The sequence below is a fragment of the Venustampulla echinocandica genome (assembly GCF_003357145.1).
Source record: "Venustampulla echinocandica strain BP 5553 chromosome Unknown scaffold_2, whole genome shotgun sequence".
Lineage (NCBI taxonomy): Eukaryota > Fungi > Ascomycota > Leotiomycetes > Helotiales > Pleuroascaceae > Venustampulla > Venustampulla echinocandica.
Genome location: NW_022474207.1, coordinates 1,626,158 through 1,647,941, shown reverse-complemented (window position 1 = coordinate 1,647,941; position 21,784 = coordinate 1,626,158). Strand labels below are relative to the sequence as shown.

The 21,784-nt window shown below is 49.8% G+C and overlaps 6 protein-coding genes across 6 annotated transcripts; 3 read left to right on the top strand and 3 right to left on the bottom strand.

Moving 5' to 3' along the window:
- Positions 1-105: 105 nt before the first annotated feature.
- Positions 106-2,870, top strand: BP5553_04900 (Calponin-homology, CH-domain-containing protein; the record flags this gene model as incomplete). The annotated part of the gene is made up of 6 exons (XM_032013523.1): positions 106-133; positions 236-605; positions 769-979; positions 1,038-1,732; positions 1,782-2,764; positions 2,836-2,870. 6 exons carry the CDS (start codon positions 106-108, stop codon positions 2,868-2,870), a joined length of 2,322 nt encoding a protein of 773 aa, XP_031870123.1.
- Positions 2,871-3,691: 821 nt separating this feature from the next.
- On the bottom strand, positions 3,692-7,585 carry BP5553_04899 (MIT protein; the record flags this gene model as incomplete). Its single annotated transcript, XM_032013522.1, has 3 exons — positions 3,692-3,879; positions 3,935-6,530; positions 6,581-7,585. 3 exons carry the CDS (start codon positions 7,583-7,585, stop codon positions 3,692-3,694), a joined length of 3,789 nt encoding a protein of 1,262 aa, XP_031870122.1.
- A 3,906-nt stretch (positions 7,586-11,491) lies between these two features.
- BP5553_04898 (uncharacterized protein) lies at positions 11,492-15,227 on the top strand (the record flags this gene model as incomplete). The annotated part of the gene is made up of 10 exons (XM_032013521.1): positions 11,492-11,711; positions 11,819-11,856; positions 11,928-12,642; positions 12,732-13,215; positions 13,268-13,533; positions 13,584-13,746; positions 13,857-14,032; positions 14,101-14,149; positions 14,262-15,035; positions 15,137-15,227. 10 exons carry the CDS (start codon positions 11,492-11,494, stop codon positions 15,225-15,227), a joined length of 2,976 nt encoding a protein of 991 aa, XP_031870121.1.
- Positions 15,228-16,598: 1,371 nt separating this feature from the next.
- On the bottom strand, positions 16,599-17,826 carry BP5553_04897 (uncharacterized protein; the record flags this gene model as incomplete). Its single annotated transcript, XM_032013520.1, has 6 exons — positions 16,599-16,782; positions 16,845-17,068; positions 17,119-17,218; positions 17,278-17,334; positions 17,669-17,718; positions 17,794-17,826. 6 exons carry the CDS (start codon positions 17,824-17,826, stop codon positions 16,599-16,601), a joined length of 648 nt encoding a protein of 215 aa, XP_031870120.1.
- Positions 17,827-18,534: 708 nt separating this feature from the next.
- Positions 18,535-19,798, bottom strand: BP5553_04896 (uncharacterized protein; the record flags this gene model as incomplete). Its single annotated transcript, XM_032013519.1, has 5 exons — positions 18,535-18,769; positions 18,824-18,960; positions 19,015-19,290; positions 19,401-19,730; positions 19,790-19,798. The coding sequence occupies 5 exons, from the start codon at positions 19,796-19,798 to the stop codon at positions 18,535-18,537; spliced, it is 987 nt and encodes a 328-aa protein (XP_031870119.1).
- Positions 19,799-20,585: 787 nt separating this feature from the next.
- On the top strand, positions 20,586-21,628 carry BP5553_04895 (Uncharacterized protein; the record flags this gene model as incomplete). Its single annotated transcript, XM_032013518.1, has 4 exons — positions 20,586-20,764; positions 20,985-21,058; positions 21,133-21,500; positions 21,551-21,628. The coding sequence occupies 4 exons, from the start codon at positions 20,586-20,588 to the stop codon at positions 21,626-21,628; spliced, it is 699 nt and encodes a 232-aa protein (XP_031870118.1).
- Positions 21,629-21,784: the final 156 nt, after the last annotated feature.

Sequence of the window (21,784 nt, the reverse complement as noted above, 5' to 3'; positions counted from 1 at the left end):
CGGGATTTTGTTTCGGAGACTATAGCTATAGCTGACGAACCGGCGAGCCAGGGAGCCCGATGGGAGGAGAGGGATAAATGAGAGGAGGAGTGTCAATGCAAATCAATGAACGGAGGAGAGTTAAGGGCACGAAGTAGGCAGTAAGATTACTCCTAATAATATTAACATTCGGGTACCTGGAGGCTTGGAGTGCGTAGTACGCACGTAGTAAGCTGTCTTGGGGGCTGACAGACAGTGGCACTGAGTGGCAGTGAGAGCCACTATACTGTATACTGTCCTGGCGGGGTCAGGCGAGATCTGCGACTCGACGCAATCAACTGGGAAGCGGGACCTGGTCAGCATCCTCAATCATTCACCCTCTTCTCATATCATACACATAACTCTGGTTCCTACACCAAACTCTCTATTACTGCGATATTACCTATATTCCAGAAACCGGAGCCTTCTCCCGCGGAAATCCAGGCTCCAGCATTAGAAGCAAGAGTTTCCCCCATCGTCATCGTCATCCTTACCAGTACCCCTCCAACGTTGGTTTCCTCTCTGCTACACAGCCCTGTTACCACAACCGCCCGGCCTCATCCCGCGCAAAATCCCGGAGAACGGCAGTCAGCCAAAAGGCTTCTTATAAGCACGCCCGTTCTCGCGGCATAGGACATTGATCGCATTCCCACGCCAACATGAACGTGATCAAGCTCCAGAGGTGGGTCCCCCGAGAAGTCACCTCGATTCAATCTAGGATTTAGTTTCGCTGACTCGAATGCGCCGCAGGAAGTATCCTCAATTTCAGCAGGACGAGATCTTTGGCTTGCAAGATGCTTTCCGTAAGCTCGATGTGGACGACAAAGGGTATGTTGATGAAGCCACAGCCATCAAGGCGACGCAGGCCAGCGAAAGGCAACCGTACGATGTGGTCAGACAGGCTCTGAAGGAGGTGGAGTTGGATTCCTCCAGAAGGGTTGAACTGGATGATTACGTCGGGGTGAGCCAATCCCCAACCCGCTTCCGCAAGCACACATGCTAAGGCTATAGTTCTACAGCTCATATCGAAACTTCGCAACTCCTCCCCAGCCCAGCAGCGCATGTCGACTGGCCCAACAAGCCCGGCCCGCGGAGGAGTGGTATCACAGCAAACAGGCGGCGGCCATGCCTCCAAGGGAAGTGTTAGCGGTCGTATCCAGGTCCAAGGATCTTCTTCAAACGTCACCCATACTATCAATGAGGACGAGCGAACGGAGTTCACTCGCCATATCAATGCAGTGCTTGCCGGCGACCCGGATATTGGCAATCGCTTGCCTTTCCCAACAGACACATTCGAAATGTTCGACGAATGTAAAGACGGTCTCGTGTTGGCCAAATTGATCAATGACAGTGTTCCCGACACCATTGATGAGCGTGTACTCAACCGGCCAGGAAAGAAGATCAAAACTCTCAACGCATTCCATATGACGGAAAACAACAATATTGTGATCGAGTCTGCAAAGGGTATTGGATGTTCGGTCGTGAATATTGGAAGCGGAGATATCATCGAAGTTCGGGAGCATCTTATTCTGGGCTTGATATGGCAGGTCATCCGCAGAGGTTTGCTCGGGAAAATTGATATCAAATTACACCCAGAATTGTACAGGCTATTGGAGGATGACGAGACTCTGGAACAGTTTTTGAGGCTGCCACCTGAGCAAATCCTGCTGAGATGGGTCAATTACCATTTGAAAGCGGCAAACTGGCCACGCAGGTATGCAACTTCACTATTCGTAATTTGGAAAATAGCTGACACGACCTAGAGTATCCAATTTCTCCACTGATGTCAAGGATGGAGAGAACTACACTGTTCTACTAGCCCAAATCGCGCCCGAACAATGTACTCGCGGGCCTCTGCAAACTCACGACCTTTTGCAAAGAGCGGAGCAAGTATTGCAAAACGCAGACACACTTGGCTGCCGCAAATTCCTTACGCCGACATCTCTTGTGGCCGGTAACCCAAAGCTGAATCTAGCATTCGTTGCAAACTTGTTCAATACCCACCCTGCATTAGATCCCATCACCGAAGAAGAGAAACTCCAGGTGGACGATTTCGATGCGGAAGGTGAGCGAGAAGCAAGGGTGTTTACTCTGTGGCTTAACAGTCTCGATGTCCAGCCTGCTGTCAATTCTCTCTACGATGACTTACGGGACGGTACGATCCTTCTGCAAGCTTTTGATAAGGTCGTGAAAGGGTCGGTCAACTGGAAACACGTGAATAAAGCCCCTGCAAGCGGCGCCGAGATGTCGAAATTCAAAGCTGTTGAAAATACCAATTATGCTATCGAGCTCGGGAAGCAGAACCGCTTCTCACTGGTTGGTGTCCAAGGTGCAGACATTACAGATGGCCAACGTACTCTGACGCTGGGTCTCGTCTGGCAACTCATGCGCAAAGATATCTCCGAAACCCTCTCCGCTTTGGCGCAGCGGTTAGGAAAGCGCGAGATCTCGGACTCGGAGATGGTCAAATGGGCGAACGACATGTCACGAAAAGGCGGCAAGAGCTCGGCAATCCGCTCCTTCAAGGATTCGACAATTGGCACCGGTATCTTCCTCCTGGATGTCTTGAACGGCATGAAGAGTAGCTATGTCGACTACGACCTAGTGACGCCCGGCAGAACGGACGACGATGCATATATGAACGCGAAGCTTAGTATCAGCATTGCCCGTAAGATGGGCGCCACGATATGGCTTGTGCCTGAAGATATTTGCCAGGTGCGGAGTCGCCTGGTGACTACATTCATCGGTAAGCTACCCTCATTTCCCCACCCCAAGATTATTCTTTCTTGTAACACATCTAACAAAATTCTTTTCTAGGTTCTTTGATGGCAACCCACGAGAAAATGCAGTGATTTAAATGCAGTGGTTTTAGTGTGGCAAGGGGACTGGCTGGGAAGAAGGGTTTCTTAGAGAAGTTGGACTTGAAAACCGCCGTGGAAAAAGTTAGAAGAACCAGTACGAATAGCGATGTTCTTTTTCATGATAAAGTAGTCACAATTGTGATAGTAAAAAGAATTGTTTCCAAAAATCACACACACACACACATACTGCAGATTTGTAGTTTTCAAATGGCGAAGTAAGTTCCAATAATTTGCATTTCATCATCACATACATATATACGAGTAAGGTACCTAGGTATCTATGAATCCTACAAAACATAACAAGCAAAGAAGAAGAAAAAAGACGGTGTTCCATTTTCTTTTTATCTTTCAGCTCCGCTCCATATACAACATTTCATATCTAACGGCTGGCTTGCTCCAAGGCTAGGCCATTCGCCTCCTCCCAGTTTCTCTCACAAAAATAAAAAATAAAAATAAAGCCAACCAGAGCAAGCTTTCTTCTAGAGATCCCGCGCCATGCCCGCTATACAAATGCAACCTGGGGATATATATATAAGGTATGTATATAAAAAATGTACCGACAACTCAACAAAACACAAGCAAGGTATTCCTCCTTGCATTTAGCATGGGGAATTTCTTTTCCAGGTAGATCAGAAAATAGCTTTGCCAAACCCCCGTTCCCAAAAATATCAAAAAGCATAAATTTGCGCCAACCACCAGATCATCAGTCGTTCGCTTCAAGTAGATAGAGATATGATATGATATGATATGATTTTTTTTCCTTCTCCGTGGTATCCAAAATATAGGAGAGCCGTAGATTCATAGGGAGGGGTTTAGACGAGCACCCACTCGCTTCCCCTTTTGATGAATTTGTCCAATAGCAAGGCTACATCGGCGAGGACGAAGCGACAGACGTAGAAGCCGAAAAATTCGGCGGCGTGGCGAGTGCAGAGTTCAAGACCAACTTGGGTTTTGTCTTGGTGTCGTAGGCCCGGGTCTTCGACTTGACGCGCGATTTGATCTAAGGAGTAGAGTTAGTCTCGGGGATATATTGGAAGAGTTGCGGGTAAACCTACCGATGGTTTGCGCCGCGTCGAAAAGTCGCGCCAACGCCCCCATGTAGTTCGCATTTGGACCAGAACACTGCACGTCGTGGACATCCCTCTTGGCAAAACGCACTTTGGCCAACGAGGTCGTTGTCATAGGCAAAGTGCCCATGCTTAACCCTTCTTTTGGCGCATCCGTCGCCGCGGCTTTGTTCGAATATGTATTTGCGAGAGCTGCACCAGAATTCTTCGATCGGAGTCTCCGCCATGAAAACGAAGACTTAGTTGACGTACTGCCTGATTTTGAGGATGTGTTATTGCCTTCCGCATCTCCACCGACGGGCACGTCCTTGAATATACCTCCAGATCCTTGGACACCAACCTCGCTCCCCAATTTCTTACTTAGGGTTACTTGAACTTGTTCAAGAACTCCCTCCAAAGATTGCATCTCTTCTAGAACAGCATCGGCATCAAATGTGTCGACCGTGGCAAGCTTCATAAGTGCGGCGGTCAAGAAGTCACAATTTGCGATCTTGTCCTCAACGCTTTTAATCTTGACACCTTTCACTTTCCAAACATCACGGGGGACGAAGAGCTTCGTCGAAAGATAGCCACCCCGAGGATGTGCGATGGTTTGGTAGAGAGCCCGCATAAGCCAGAAGGGTCGAAGCAGGAACTCATTTGGACAGGGCTCAAGAGGTATGGGCGCATCTGCACTTAGGGGGTTAGGCGAGCCAGGGCTATCCGGGGAGTGGATATCGCTGTTAAACAGATAAAGCCCGCCCGCTGGAGCCCCATTCATTTTATCTTTGAAAGCGGCGGCGATCGGTGTAGGCAATGTTGGCATTGCAGGTAATCTCCCGTTCATGTCCCTTGGGTTGAACTGCGAGCTCGCTGGCGTATTGGGCGAAACATCGGATCCGTCGTCGGCATTTGATACAGAAAGATTACGGCTCTTCAAGTTCTTCAAACTCGAGGAAGAGAAGTTCTTGCGCAATCCGGCTCTAGACTGGGCACGGCCGGGCGAGCCAGACCGCGGTAGCCCATTCGAGTCACTCTCATTTGTGAATGTTCGCGCCAGGGTAGGGGTTGGTGGAGATACGATTTCGGAGGAGTTGGAGGCCGGGAAAGGAGATGAAGCTTGGCGTGCGGATTGTGGTATAGGTCCTCGACCTGCAGCTCCCGAGAAAGGTGGCCGCTGCGATGAAAACCCCGCCGTCTTCGGATGGACAGCACTAGGAGGACCACCGTCGGGAACCCGCGGCGGCGGCATCGATGGAGGTTGAGATAATGAGTCTGAGGGAGCGGTGGTAGTTTCAATTTTCAGTTGTTTGGGGTTCTGCCCAGAAAGGCGTCTCCCACGAACGCCTTGAGTGGCAGGAGCAAAATCTTGTTGGGGTGCTACGATTGACGAGGGAACCGGAGGAAGGGCTTGGGCAGGTGGTGGATGGCTAGTTGCTTTGTTTTGCATCATTGGCACCTCTGGGACCAGAGCCGCTTCCGTAACCGTGGACAGTGTCGTTCCAGCTGTCGTTGGATTGGATCCTATCGAGCTGTTCCACGTCCTCCCTGAAAACCCACTTGAATCAGACTCGCGTGGCAAGGCGGATTTGGATTGCAGGCCAAATTCAAAGCCATCCATCACATAATCCCGAGTCATCTCTTCGAGCATTCGTTCCTCTTCTTCAGATTCGTTGCCGTAGTCATCATCGAGGCTGCTTTGAGGTTCTATCCTGGACTGGAGGCGTTTTCTTTCCCGCTCGCGAGCATCATGGATAGCAGTTTCGCGCTCCGTCTGCCGAACTCTCTCCTTCGCCAACTCCACCTTTCGCCTGACATTCGCAACAATCTCATCATCATCATCAGCATCATCATAATTGTAACGGTCTCGCTGGTTTGAATTATCCATCGGCTCAAACCCATCATCGTAGGCGGCCTCCACAGCAGCGTCCAAGGCTGCATCAAATTCGGCCTCAGTAGCGCCGCTAGCTGCGCGAATTCGTTTCCTCCGAACTCCCATCGAGGAAGACCTTGAATGAACGGATGACGCAGTCGATCCGCCCGACTCATCAATCGTGTCTAACCAGGACATAGATTCATTACTGGGTACTCTGGCGTGCCCTCTCAAGGGGGGAATTGCGGATCTGCTGGTGGTTTGCGGGTCAGACATCTCCTGCCCATGGTAGGTGTTGTTTTCAGGTGGATGGCGCGGTGAAAGGGGTGGTGGCATATATGTGCTATCCATAGGTGGTGCAAGGTTGATATTCATTTCCAATGTGCGTTCCCTCATGGGAGACTTCGAATGAGCCCGCTGCACAGCTGGGTCCAGACCTCCAAAATGCAGTGAATCGAAAGCTGATGGCATCAACGACTCCCTTCTTACTGGTAACTGCGACGTAGGTATGGATCGAGGCAGTTTTGGATCCAGGATGTATGACTGATCGTTCACTATCCGCGTGACAGTTGCAGTCTCAATAAGTACGGGCTCTTCTTCCTCATCTTCTAATTGGAACTCATGTCCTTTATGGCTTCCGCTCTCAGGCCGCTCAGGCAACGCCTTACCATCGTCTTGCAGGTGGGGGGTGATTCTTTTTAGCTCGTTTATCCGACTTGTGTAAGTATTGCGCTGGAGATCTTAGCTACTGCACAATTCATGGCTAGGACTTTGGTACTCACGATTGCTTGTAATTTCCGCTTATCCTCATTCCCCGAACTTCGGGTCATAACCTGTTGTAAAAGTGTGCAAGCTTCTGAATACGCCTCCATGGCGCCTTCGAAATTCTGCGCATTGTCAAGTAGGACAGCAGTATTAGCCTTTTGGAGTGCCTTGGAAAGCATGTTTTTTTGCGAGGGCTGCTTTGACTGCCTATTTGACGAGCCCGTACTACTGCCTTTACCAGAGCGATGCCTCGAATGTCCCTTTGACCCTCGTTTCTCCTCTTCTCCTGACTGACGCTTCGATGTTTGATTGTCCCGACTAGGAGAGTCGGCGGTGGTCGCGATACCTCGGGGAGTTGTGTCCCCCCAAGTCCCCCCAAAGTAGTCTGGAACAGTTGAACGCACAGCAGCAGATAATATCCCCGCGGTCGAGGGAGAAGGTGTGCCTGGCCCCGTCAAAGGCGAAGAAGTATTATGTCCAGATGTCTCCAGACTCGGGAGCGTAACAATTGGCGGCAGTAGTGTCAATGAGGAATCTAAGCCCGAACGCGTCGAAGTGGTCTGATATGCAGTTGAGGAGTGGTTCCTATACGCCTTCTTCGGCGGCGAAGAATTGTCAGCGCCCAGTAAGAAGGTTGTCGACCCAGATACCGACATGCGCCGTGTCGACGGCGGTTTTTGGTGAGTCGATTGAGTGCTGGCCACGCTGGATGCCGTTGATCTCGACCAGCGATTGAGATTAGCCACTCCTGGATTCACGCCCGACAAGCTGCTAGAACGACGATGAGCATACGTCGCTGCCGGACCTCGTACAGACTCGGGAGAGGTTGGCACAGGTTTCCGTCGAGATGCATTCTGGGGAGACTGTGCTTGCGATGGTACGACGTGCCCGCGGCCTCTCGGCAGCGATGACGACGGCCCTCGCTCTGGCTGTCGGCCTTGGTGAAGCAACACGGTGTCGGAGGATGGCTGGAGGTGAAATGGAAGGGAGCTCTGGTGGTCTGCCGTGGCGTAGCGGCTCATCTCGAGTCGAGTTTGAGGCTTTCCCCTGGCACAATTCCCAAACTAAACCCAGCTTCGGGGGAGGGGCAGGGTTGCGACGACCATGTAACCATATATTTTGTGAATTATATTTCAAGACCTGCTTGTAGGAGATCTCTAGCAGCGCGATCCGCCGGCGTGCGCGATATTCTTGTGTGGTGGGGGGTATGTATGCGTGTCAAGCGCCCCTATATATATACGAAAAGAATGCGTAACGGTGGTGGTTGCTTCCCGCCGAGCCTGCGAATGCGAGAGGCGATGTGGAAGGGCTTTCGGCTGGGAAGATAGGAGAGGATCGACAGCGGCACTGTATGTAAGACAGGAAACGGAAACTGCGCAGAAAAGTATAGTATCAGTATCGTTGGCAGGCGGGAGGACATCTTGACTCTTGACTCTCGACTCTCGACTCGGCTTCTTCCTCAACCCATGACGGCACGCGAGGAGCAGGAGGAGGATTAAAACGAGATTCTTGTCCCGATAGACTGGGTTAGGGTCGAAAGCCTTCAAGTTGTATATTGTATATTACACCGTATTCGGAGCCGGGGGGAAAGGGGGCGTACTCTACCTGTATGTGTTTCTGTCCTACTTCCTTTCCCCTAACGGGAGCAGACCTCTCCGTTCTCTTCTTCCGACCCTTCTGTCGGGGAGTTTGTCGTGGCCAGAGTGGCGCGAGTACGAGCGGCTTCACACACGATATCGAAGCGCGTTGGTGGGCGTGGATGCGGATGTGGATGTTGATGCTTCTCGTTCCCGTTTCCCAGTGCTGTTCCTGTTCCTGAAGGCGAGAGATTTTGTCGTAGACTCGTAGTGCGATGAGCGAGCTGGCTTGTAAGGGGATGGGGATGGGGATGGAGAACAATCCCGGATGGTCCCTCGATTCTCGATTCTCGACTCTCGAGGCTTGTCGATGCGCCCGAATCCTGCAGCTGGCGCGAGCTGGTGTCGAATCTGTCGAGTCTGTCGATAGCCGTTGGCGGAAGTAGTTGTGCTATGTCCCTGGCGCATACAGGCCAAACGTTCGTATGGTGCTACCAGGACAGGTACAGGTACATGTACATGCAATACCGATCCTCTGTACGAAGGACGCAGCGTAGTGCCTGCTGGAGTGCTGGGTTGCCGCCCGCTAGAAGTCGATATCTTGGATGTTACAGGCTCTGGGCCCCGGGGCGATCAGGAACAAATATGCCAACCGCCCAGCAGTGCGCCAGTAGCAGTCAGCACCAGGAGCCTCCTGGCAGAGGGCGTCAGTGCACCAATTCAATAGGCAATAATGAGTGATTCCAATAGTACAAAAGTACAGCGCAAGAACACGAGGATTCAAACCACTCTATCAATAATCATGGCTCTTCAAGATCAACTACAGAAAAGGGTTTCGGGCCACCCGAGGAACAGGCGCTGTGTCCGTTGCGCAGGATTCCCGCAGGCACAGCAAGAAGAATCCTGCATTATTGTACAAATAATAGTATATGTACCGGTGCATGGGCACACAGCACAAGGACATGTACAAGACGGCGTGGAACTACTCAAGAAGCTGACTGGACCGTGGACCGACTTCAATACGCAAACTCCACCATTATCCACCGTACTATATTTATTAGGCAACGACTCGGAGAGTGCGATAATGAATAACACATGTGCTGTATGTACAGTACAGTACATCGCCAGGTGTACCTGTGCGTACACCAATAATGGCACATTTATTGCAGCCTTCGAGTCGGAAATCCAGATCGACAGTGCTAACAGTACTAATGCTCCGTAGATACTTCGTAAGTACAGGACAAAGTATCTCCAGCACGTTCACGCCCACCTTTCCACAATCGATAGCCTGAGGGCCATCACCGTGCGCTATCAGCCCGCCCCCTTTAATCGTCATCCGCGAAGAGGAGCGAGCATGAGCAGGAGCAGGAGCAGGAACAGAAGCATAAGCAATGAGCAATACTCCACTCCGTATGAGCATGAATATCGAGCATGAACATCGAGTATGACCATACCTACGAAGTGTACGTACTCTGCCAGTAGGCATGAGCATGAGCACGACTACGGCTTCACCGTCTTCTCTCGGTGGGCGATCATCGCACACCAGCCAGTGCTAACTCCGAAGTAGACCGTACCTCCGTTGGTGCAACATAACTTTCGTGCGCCCTCCTTCTGTGGCAATTATTAGTCGCACAATTCTAAACTCGCCTCGTCGTGCGGTGGACACGCGTAACCCCTATCCAACAATTCAATACCGATCAGGGTACTTCGTACTGGGGATTAAGCTCGTGGGGTGGAAGAGCGAGCGCTGAGTGAGTGAGGTACCTTACTGTAGGTAGACACCCAGCACCATCTCGAGGTACAGTACCGATACTCTGTTCCGTATACCATGGTCGCAGATTCGGCCGCAGCGACGGGCTCTCCGCTGAGAGGATTCCCTCTGCCGCATGTTCTCTATCTCGATGATTAATATAATATACCTTACCACAGAACAGAAGCGCGCGACTGGCGTGCTACAACATATGCAGGAACCACTATCGAAGGCTTCCAACCGCCAAGGTCCCAGGACCAGGCCGCTTGCAAGCCAAGACCATGAGTTCGAGAATTTGATATCTTTCTCTCTTCTCGCTTTTCTGGATGCCAGAGTTTCCGATGGTAATCCGGGGGGAGGCGTCGGTCGGCCAATAGATATCAGATGTCGATATACTCCGGTTTGTTGGCAGTCGACCAGTCCCCATCGTTCGAACTGCCAATGTTTCAATTCTGCAACACGATCAGCAAGCACCAGTTAGTTTTGGAAACACTCTCACCACAACGGTAAATCGGCACCAGGTCTTCCGGTTGGAAACGCGAGTCATCAGCATGCTGAGGCAACCGATGCGTGAGGACGTGCAGGCATCTTTTGATACATTGGGTTCTCTATCGGTACTTGTATCTCGGGCAAGACGTCACGTCATGTTGACAAAACGCTGTATTGTATTTGTCTCTGTTCAGCCTTGCAATTTACCTGAAATGGATATCAGTAACTTGTCTCAGCGACATTATCCAATGTCAGTACTCCGTATGTGAGTGAGGCGGGTGAGTGTCCAGGTGAGTATATCGTACAGGTTATATATAGCCAGTCGGCGAATCTACGCGGTTGATCCCGGCAGAAACTGCCAAAGGTCCGAAGGTACTCGTGTCTTCGTACTCCCGTATTGATTGTAGGGTTAGGATCGGAAAATTAATTCAGCTCTTATATGGGACCACCAAAATTAAGGGATATCTGCTGTCATCTGCTTCTCGTGGTTGGTAATATTAGTTCGGCCCTTACTTTGTATAATTGCTGGGCAGATAACGATATCTAATCTAACATGATGAGCTTGAACCACCTGTACTGTGACAACCTTAGTTAATTCCCCCGACCTAGAGTAGGGTTGATTATACATTGTAATAAATCAAACGATCAGTTCTTTACTAATAAAAGTAATACTATAGTACAATCCGTGAGGTCCAGCTATCTAATCCGAAGATATGCATTCAAGGTTGCTCGGCACGGGGCGAGGCGGCCGCATTGCCCCGTGCACTAGCTGCTCTGGTCCTACGTACGAGTACTCCAATCGTACAGCCAAGTACATCCCACATGTATCTCCTGCACACCTCCAATCCGACTCCAACCCCCACCAACCGCCAATAAGACGTTTGTTTCTTCTTAAAATCTCACCCCGCAGACCAGCATTCTCAATACTTCACTACCGTGATTGTTAACCGGAAACCACCAAGTTGGCCGGGTCCGGCTATCTCAAGGCGCTCGCACAACACGCCAGGAACGTCCCAAAGTACCTTCCGGAGCTCTTCCAATCGTCATCAGCCTCGTTTGACTGGGCGAGGAAACAAGGTGCGGCCGGTCGGTTTGACCGCCTGGCCAAGACTATGGATCCGTCGCCTGATAATAGCAAATCCGAAAAGGGCGAGAAATCGTACCTCACCTCCACAATCGAATCGATCACTCCATGGGGCGGCACCCGATCTCCAGCTCCCAAGGGGCCCTCCGTCGACCCAAGTGAGGCATCCGGCCTGAAGAACCAGCATGGAGGAGACTATGCAACACATCATTGGCATGGGTTGAGGACGAAGGATTACCCTCCGGATTGTAAGTATTTCAGAGTCAAATACATCTCGCTTTATGGCGTAGTACCCCTCCAAAGCTTACACACCGACTCTCTTCGCCCTACATAACGGATGTTAATTTTCCCCTAGGTCCTCCCCTGAATGCAAGATGGTTTTATGCTGTTGATGTACGGTGAAAACAACCCCATAATCTTCTTCATATTGTTTATGAGCAGCATAGCTAAACTGTAATTGATAGGTTCCCAAACGAAAGCCAAAGTTGCTGATCAAAAACCAAACCGAGACAAAACCTCCGCCTATACCCAAAAAATTCACGACTTTCTCGAAGCACGATTCGCGAGCTATAGAAACAGCATACCAAAAGCTTGCGGACGAATCTCAAGGTGGAAACAACGAGGGTGGTGATGAATCGACGAAAAGCAAGCAAGCCGGTGGGAGCTCAAATACAAGCCTTAATGTTCCAGGGCAGGAGGAGCATCCTGGAGTGAGAGTTCCTGTGCAGGAGGACTTCCTCTTTGATGTTGACATTGAGCGGCGAGAGCTGGCTCCTGTCTACTGGTTGGGACCAATATTCCAGGTGACTAGGGGGACTTGGTTCTATGACGATGGGAAACCATGCGACGAAAATCTAGCATCCCAATTAGAACAGGGATATTTAAAGATAAAGCCATTTCGATACCCAGCTCCGGTAAAACCATCGCCTAGGCCCACCTCGTTAAAGCTTGAAGCTGACCCAGTATCCGTGGCCAAGCAAGCGTCTTCTGGGAGAGAACGTGCTAGCTCCGGTGAAGTGACACCGAAAGCGTCTACAGAGAACCTAAAAGCCCAGGCTCTGGATGATTCTGGAGATAGTTCCAAGGATCCTTCCTCGCAGCCACAACCTCAGAAAACACACCGCCTATTCGGGACATATATGAATTCTGTTGTGACATATCAAGACTCCACAGTCGCCTGTATGTTGATCTTAAACTCCCTCGCTTGAATGCCCCCCAAATCTTGGAAGTCCCATTGAAACCATTTCCAGCCCTCTAACTTGTAACAGGGCTTTCGGCAGATAGTATTATGTCCCGCATGAGCAGCACTGTCTACCAAAGATTTTCAGGTGGCGGTTATCTCGGCGGTGTTAAGCTTGTTCGAGGCTATTCTGCCTCGCGCAAAGCAAAGGCCTCCGCTACACCAGATAAGGGCCCATCAACGCCTGTTAACGCAGCCGTCGAAGTCCCAACTGTGCCGTCCCCATTACACCTTGACGAGAGACAGCAGAAGTTGCTCAAGAGGAGATCTGCGCCTCCTCTGACACGTCAAACTGGAGATGCCAGTCCACGAGCAGCTCGCCAAACGGCTGAGGCCGCCACTTCGCTGTTGCAAGGCGGCACCCAACAAGAAAGCGACACTGAGGCCACGAGAAAGCAGGAGGAATCCGAGATGCAGACTGATTATACTGACCGAGACAGCGAGAATCAGAACCGGGAAATCGATCACCTAATTCTGGTCACACATGGAATCGGTCAACGCTTGAGCATACGGTATAAGCACCGGCCAACTTTAATTGGCTTGCAACGACTAACAGATGCCTAGGACGGAAAGTGTTAACTTCATCCATGATGTCAATATTCTGCGTCAGACACTCAAGAACGTCTACGACGGATCTGCAGATTTGCAAGCGCTCAATTCTGAGATTGACAAACTGCCAAAGAACTGTAGGGTGCAAGTCCTCCCAGTCTGCTGGAGGCATCTCCTAGACTTTCCAAAGAAGAGACAGACGCGCCAAGAACATGACCTTGGAGATACTGAAAACGCCGAGGATGAGTACCCCAGCTTGGAAGATATTACAATTGAAGGCGGTTGGCAGTCCTCGTCCACACCTCTTCATAAATATACTTACTTTTCTTAGTCCCTTTTGTGCGGAGTTTAGTAACGGACCTTGCATTGGATATCCTCCTATATCAGAGTGCCTATCGCGAACAGATTATTGTTTCCGTCTTAGGCGAGACAAATAGAATGTACAGTCTATTCAAAAAACGCAATCCTCACTTCAAGGGGAAGGTTAGCTTTATGTAAGTGCTATTTTGATGGTCCCGTTCTTGCTGGTTACTCGGAGAGGCTCCTCCCAAGAACTCGTCATACTTTACGCATCTTCATTCGGAATTAGCTAACTTCTTCGCAGGGGACATAGTCTTGGTTCCGCCATACTGTTTGACTTGCTCTGTAGGCAGAAAGAATCTCTGCAACATTCGAAACACCACCAAGGGCGCGACAGCAATCGGCACTCGAAGGGGCAGGCCAGTAAATTGGATTTCGATTTCGCTGTGGAAGATTTCTACTGTGTTGGTTCACCCATTGGTAGGTTCGGTTTGGATATTTCAGCTTATAGTACATATTTTGGAGACTTTGCTAATCGGTTCCGGTAGGGTTGTTCCAAATGCTGAAAGGACGAAATATATCAGCAAGACATGCCGTGTACGTATCCCTCTGTCGCTCTACAGACACGTGTTGGGGGGGGGAATATCCTCTCGGGGTTTCTCAAAAATGTTGTTTAAATTCAAGCCACTGACTCTTCACCGCTCTACAGAGAGGATGCCGTTCCTGCGCAATCGCCACTTGACCCCGACGGGATGGAGGACCCCTTTCTTGCCGCCTCCCCGGCATCGACTCTGCCATCTGGAGATACCGTCTCTGGCATCACCGGGCTTCCACTTACCGTTTCGTCCCCCAGAGTTGGCCGACTATACAATATTTTTCACCCGTCAGACCCCATCGCGTACCGACTAGAGCCTCTCATTTCGTCCGCAATGTCCACTATGAAACCTCAACTACTGCCTTACACCAAGAAGACTATTTCCGCAAGCGTGAGCGGAATCAGCGCGAAGGTCGGTCAAAGTTTCAGCGGATTATGGTCCAGCTTGAGCTCTGGGATCGCAAGCAGTCTTCTCAATCGTAGTCTGGGTCTTACTACCGATGATGTGGCAAGAATAGAGGCGACGTCATCTTCCGGAAGGAGCACCCCTTCTCAATCAATCGGTGCAGGGACAAATATCTCAGGCGGCGGTGTTATCCCAGTCCCTGCCCTGCAGAGAGAAGATACTAACGAGAAGAAGAAGCAGTTGGCGGAAGAAACGGCTGCGGCTGATAGGGACGGTAGCGGTGCTAACGCGCCTACTTTAATCGACGATGAAATTGTGACACTGTATGCAGGGTACGAGAAATCAAGAGAGAATCGTCATGGTGACCCTAATTCTGAGCACGATTGGTCAGAATCTGAAAAGAAGGGTAAAAGGCTGAAGAGAGAGGAGCTGAAAATCCGAGCCCTGAATCAGAACGGCCGAGTTGATTACTCCATCCAGGAGTGAGTTATTCCCTGCACTGACATATCTATATCTGCTTTGCCCACGACTCATCGAGATTGTAATATCTCGTTCTAATGAGCACTAACTAACCGAATATCAGGAGTGTCCTCGACTTCAACCCTATAAAGTATGTCCCCCCATTAACACCGTTAAATTCCATGTACATCTACTTACACATCCCAGCACAATAGCAAGTCATCTCAGCTACTGGTCCGACGAAGACGTCAGCCATTTCATAATGTCCCAACTATTATCGAGGCACCGCCCTATCACCCGCAGCGAAAATACAACCAGGAAATAGACAATACTACATAGATGAGAGATGAGTACAGCGCTTGACATTAGAATAATATGGGACTGTGGGAGTGAGGGCGTTGTTCGGATTTCGGAAATTAACAGAGTAGTCATACTCCATGTTGGACTTGTTTGACATGTTCTGTAATAGCTAGCATTGATAATTAAATCAATAATATCTAACACGTGGACTTTAATTGCGATGTGATTAATTAAATAGAGAAGCTATATTTTATTGATTATTTTAACTCGACTTGACTTAGCTCTTACGACGATAGAGGAGCTACATACTGAGGATATAGCTATGAACGAATTACTTTTTTCAGTGCTAGTTTAGAATAACTCGAACCTATTATTATTTAATACATCGTGTGTTATTATTTCCCAGCCTAGCTAAGGATCATCGCTATATAATAAATATACATATTAAAAACAAAATGCTAAATATATATTAGCTAGTTCGTGTATACTTATTAAAACCAAGCGAAAGCATGTTGAAAAAGGTAGTCGAGGGCTAAAGGCCCGATTTTGGAACTTTAATGGATAGCTAGCTTCCTTGGGCTTTATAGGCTGGCTGGTGGGATATTGAGATATAGTACTGTATGTTGATGACGATGATAGGGGTTAGGTAAGTCTAAGCGAGGGGGAAGCTATAGCAGATGGGTTACTAAGTTGGCGGTTGACTCTACTTCCTTGTCGTAGTAAGAGACTTCTAACCTAGTTACAAGGCGGTTTGCTCCTAGTACCGGCTCAATGTACTCTCGTAGGACGGTGGAATTCAAGAGGCTATAGACTGCCCCAGATAAACTGGGGGTATGAACCTTTATCAACCCTCGTACTCGAGTGTTATCCAAGAAGCGGACATGGGGGTGTTTACAAGTCGATCGGCGGAAGGAATGTTCGAATTTGTCAAAGAAATGGCGTAATCCGTCTGTACCTGACACTGTCCAGGATAATGGCAAACCCCGGACTGTCACATAACCTTCTCTACCGGGGGTCAACAAGACATTGGCCATTAAACCAGACTAGCACAACGGGACAACAAATGGTGTTGAATACAACCTTGATTTACTATTGCTACGCTATAAATGATTATGTCCGCCGATTCGCAGCTTCGAAATTCGGAAGGGAACCCAGTGTTCGCATCGATAAGGACGTGGGAAACGAATCTAAAATCACAGTGTAACATCAGACGAAGAAAGGAGTTATCAGTGGCCGGACACAATGTCAACTTTTCCCCCAAAAAATGCGCCGCAAATAATCCCTGTTCACTCAGCCGTGTCAAGCTCATCGTGTTGTGGAGGAGGGGAGTCCCTGGCAACTGCCATTTGGGTATCAGCGAGTTTGGGTTTAATGTGACTTGGAAGTTCAAAATCACCTTTCCTGTCTTCTCCATTAGTGACAGTCTCACGCGGCTCATCGCGGTCGCGCTCATCCTTGGTGTCACGGTCCCTGAGTATCGTAAGTATAGGTATATAAAGGGTAATAATAGCTAGCTTCGAGGGGCTTATTACCTCTCATCTGGGCTGCGAGAGCGATCCCGATCGGAACGGTCTCGGCGATCGTAGTCGCGGTCACGGTCGCGACGGGTATCTTTACGGGGCGAGTAGTCGCCACGACCACGTCGAGGAGAGGGAGACCGACCACCACGGCGAGGAGAGCGGCGCCCAGGTGCGGCACGTTCGCGGTCGCGGCCTGAATCGAAACGCCAGGAGGCAGAGGGAGGAGTTCGTGCCCACTAAATACTGTTAGTAGTGCTCGTAATATACAGTTAGACTAGTGACATACTTCAATCTTTAGCAAGTCATCGTGTCCGATACGCTTGTTGTGCATCTCGTGATATGCATCGTCTGCATCACGACGGCTTTCATACTCAACGAATGCAAATCTACTTTATGTGTCAACGATATTAGAGCGGACATTCAACATAGGTATAAGACTACTCACAGACGACTGGCAGCGGTTCGAGGGGCTGGAATATCGCAGCGGACAAGACGGCCATAGCTGTAAAATGGTATGTTAGATTCGAGTAATATGTTTATAGGATATGGATGGAGTGCTTGAGAGAGCAAGAGATAAAACATAATGCTAGGAATATCGATCCGCCGATGTTCGGATATTTCGCGGGGGATTCATCGGGAGACAATGTTCGAATCATTGCGCGACCGCTCGATCGACGAGGAAGTTAATGGGAGGTATAAAGCGCAGGCAGGCACGCAGGTAGGTAGGAGACGAATAAAGGTGACAGCGAAGTCTCGACGAGGAAGGACGATTGGGGGGGACGCAGGTCATCGCACTCGAGGATGATCATCGACATATCGACGTTTGGCTGACATACCGTTCGAATTCGTAGGCTAGGTCGCGGGCGCGTGTACCGGGTCCGAAACCCTAGGAGGAGACAGTTAGTACAGGCATATCATTGATTAAGGCGGGAAACAATGACGAGTCCCAAGGTAAACATACAGTAACGTAGAGAGTTGTTCCGCCGCGAGACATCTTGCAGGTTGCAGGTCAAGTCTTAGGTAATCTCAAGTCTCCAGTTCAAATAGAACAATGTCGCCAAGGAGAAGCGAAAAGCTTGAACACTGCCCGTGTTATGTAGATGATGCCGTTGACACGACTATTGTTGTAGAAGGATGCAAAGAACTGCAGGTGGAGGCAGCTATGGTCAGGTCTCTTCGCTAAAGGGGTGGATTCACGTGACTGGGAAATGGAGGTCAGGAATGAAATCTCCAAGCCCAGATGCCGGATCCGGCTTCGACTCCCGTTGGCATTGCCACAAAACCAAGAAAAAAGAGTAACACGACTGGTACCGTAGTGGTACATGACGAGGACTGTTCCTCACTATACATTTCGATAGTTCATAACCTTCGTGGACGCTATGACTATATAACGCTGTTTGAATAGACAATATCTACTTGTTGCCACAGCCATCTCTGGCTCTCAGAGGCCTATGGCCTTTTTAGAGACTCGACGAATACACTGAGACGATCTATCTCTTTCTTCTACAAGCCATACATGCGCCCGCTCCCAATGCTTATCCAAATGCAACCCATGGCATGACAGATACCATCCTCGATATACAAAGCTTTCTGCTTGGTTTGCCGTGCCCTACCGTCCTGTCCGTGACACCAATTTCGAAAGACTGATTAAACAACTACAGCTGTGAACTCATCATCCACAAAGCTGGTAGCCCATAAGGTATTATAGATCCGGCGCGTCAGACCCCAGAGTGAGTAAGAAATCGCGGGTCATCTCAAAACTAAGCCAGCTGCTCGCCATACTCGGGGCTACCTTGAGAAGGTTGGGCACTATGCCTTTGTACATGCCTCTGATACCGTCTTGGGCAAGAATCATCTTGACGGCGTCGAATATAGACTTATACTGGTAGCCCATTCCTGACATGGTATTGATTTGAAAGCGACGTCGCAGGACATCACTAGATTCAGTAAGCCCCTATTATTTCAGCGGTTGCATATTTAGGAGGACCTACAAGGGATATGTGCACGTTTGTGCAACCGCTCCGGATATTGCGCCGGCAGCGAGTTTGCGCCCCGCGTTTGGGTTCTTGTCCCCTTCGGGTGTAAGATATTTTCGAACAAGCTCATAAGTCATAAAATTTAGGCCGACCTACAACCCAACCTTATTAGTTACTCTGCTACCAAACCACGAAAGTAAACTTACGTAGGGCGCTACGCCAGCCACGGTGGGAATTATGCCTCTGTATAGTGCGAGTACTCCACCCTCCGTTTTGTACATAATAACTAGTGTCTGCCACATTCCCGGTAATTTTGCTCTTTGTGCATGACTAAGTGCTGCAAAGGAGGCAGATTGGATGGATAACCTGGTCCGGACGATATCGAGAGGATAGGTGAAGAAGACAGAGGTAATACCAGCGGCACCACCGCAAATTAACCGCCTGAGGGAGCTTAGATCTGACCCTGGCGAGGTTTCGAAGAACTTGATGGATGAATTAGCCAATTGACGAATAAAGGATAACATGAACGGAAATCCCCATTCATGATGTTGTCACTCCGTTACCGTCAAAACAGAGTAATCGAGATGCTCACTTTCTTGTAGAAGTTGTAACTTCCAAACTGTACTGCGGAATACGGCACTATGCGGATGCAGTTTGTGCCATTTCCCCTCATGAACCCTCGCCATCCCTCGTCCCTCCACATTTTCGCCAGACCTTTGCCGACGGAAAGCTTATATTCCTCCCTCCCAGCACTTTGTATTTGGAAAAGAATCTTTAGCCTCTCAAGCGGGGAGACCACTGTCCGAGAAACCGCTCCGGCAACACCCCCGGCGCAAAAGGCCGCAAAGACAGGCTGGGCGATCATCTCGCGCATCTGTAATACCTTCGGTCCATATTTCGGCTTGAGGGCGTCATTCCCAGTCTATACCGCGTAAGAAAGTTAGCATTCGCCCAGGCAGAGCTTGAGAAGGGAGAACCCACGGCAGCCATTTCCGGCTCTGGTAGCTAGCTCTCCGCGTTAAAGACGGAGACTGGGGCAACAGCGCATAGGAAACAAATCAGCAGCCCCTGCAGCAAAAGCAGACAAATGGCGCTGGTTTAACAGGACAATCCCATCCGCATGTATGTTATGGGTAGCTGTGCTCAAAGTGCTCGCCGTGTGGTGTATGCGCTTGTTTTGTCGCAGTGGTTGCGGGTCCGAAGCTTGTCTCGGTATCCCAACACAACAAGGATCTCGGTCCAGCGATTGCGTCAATTCAACGTCCATTCAAGAGAAAATAAAGAGCGATATTGTGGGCGCATCGAGGGAGCATGTGTAGGTGTAGGAGGGAAAGGCGTGTATCGAGGAGGTCGACGTGGACGTCTCTGAAGCTGGGGTCTCGGTCTGGGCTACGAGGCTGGATTAGGGTCCTTGGAGCGTGGATGAGATTTTAATGATGCCGGCCGTGACTGGCCAAGCGAACCTGAGCCGAGTAGAAGGCCGTTTCAGCGCGATAAATAGTCGGTACCTGAGGCCACCATCGGCATTGAAATGGCGCTAGATAAGCACTAATTATATTTATAATGAAAGGGAGTAATGTACCGGCATAGGGGGGCAATAGAAAGGGGTGAGAGGAGGCAAAAAGTATATTCGCAAAAGACGAGGGAGAGGAATTGTTAGAAGACTGGTAGGTAGGTACCTACTGTATGTACTTAGTAATCTTACTTGAGTTACTACAAATAGACAAATAGAGAGAGCGGCGAGATACGAAGCATGGTTCGGAGCTCGGGGGTCGAGATGGACAGGGGCACGGAATATAGAGCCGTTTCGCTTGGGAACCCGTTCTTGGTTAGCGCGAAATTCCCCACCCACAGTTCTGATCTTTTCTCGAAAATCATCAACCTCGAATTCTGCGACTACGACCAACGACTCCGACGACATCAACAGCACCGCCGCCCGATAACCAGCAACCATGGGTACGTTGCCCGCTATTTCCATTCTCGCCTTCGTGTGCAAGTGGCGGTCTTGAGCTCTTGCGGGTATCTTCGTTGCTGAAAGGCCGAAGTGCTTGCGGAGTTCATCACCCTGCGTCGCAAATTGTGTCGAAAGACCAAAATGCAAAGAGCATGCTGAATTATAGGCTGACGATGGGATTCTGACTATAGGTATCGATCTCGACAAACATCACGTCCGTAGTACGCACCGCAAGGCGCCGAAGAGTGACAATGTCTACCTCAAGCTCCTCGTGAAGCTGTACCGCTTCTTGGCCCGTAAGTTTCTCGCCCACTTGGATCTTTCTATCCAATTCTGTCTGGCAAAAATACTGATATTTCCTCTTCCACAGGCCGCACTGATGCCTCATTCAACAAGGTCGTGCTCCGAAGACTTTTTATGTCCCGTATCAACAGACCTCCCGTGTCCATCTCGAGAATTGCTGCGAACGTCGACGAGAAGTCCAACAACAAGACTGTTGTGGTCGTTGGCACCGTCACCGATGACAACCGCCTCTTGACCGTCCCCAAGATGAGCATTGCCGCACTCCGGTTCACTGCCACCGCCCGCGCGCGGATTGTTGCCGCTGGTGGCGAGGTTCTCACTTTGGATCAGTTGGCATTGAGAGCCCCTACTGGAAGCAACACTCTTCTCCTCAGAGGACCCAAGAACTCCAGAGAGGCTGTCAAGCACTTCGGTTTCGGCCCACACAAGCACAAGGTAACAGCCCCCATTAATTGTGCTGGAAGCAGTACTAACAATATCAATAGAAACCCAAGATTGAGTCCAAGGGACGCAAGTTTGAGAAGGCTCGTGGACGTCGTGCCTCCAGAGGCTTCAAGGTCTAGATACAACTTTAATAAAAATAAAGTTATCAATGTTGATGTCTCCCCACCACCAATGTGCTACTGGGTCAACTGGGTTTATGATGGAGATGAAGATGGGTGCGTTCAGGCTTTTACATGGCGTTACCTAGCGTATCAAACATCAATTCAAGGCATAGA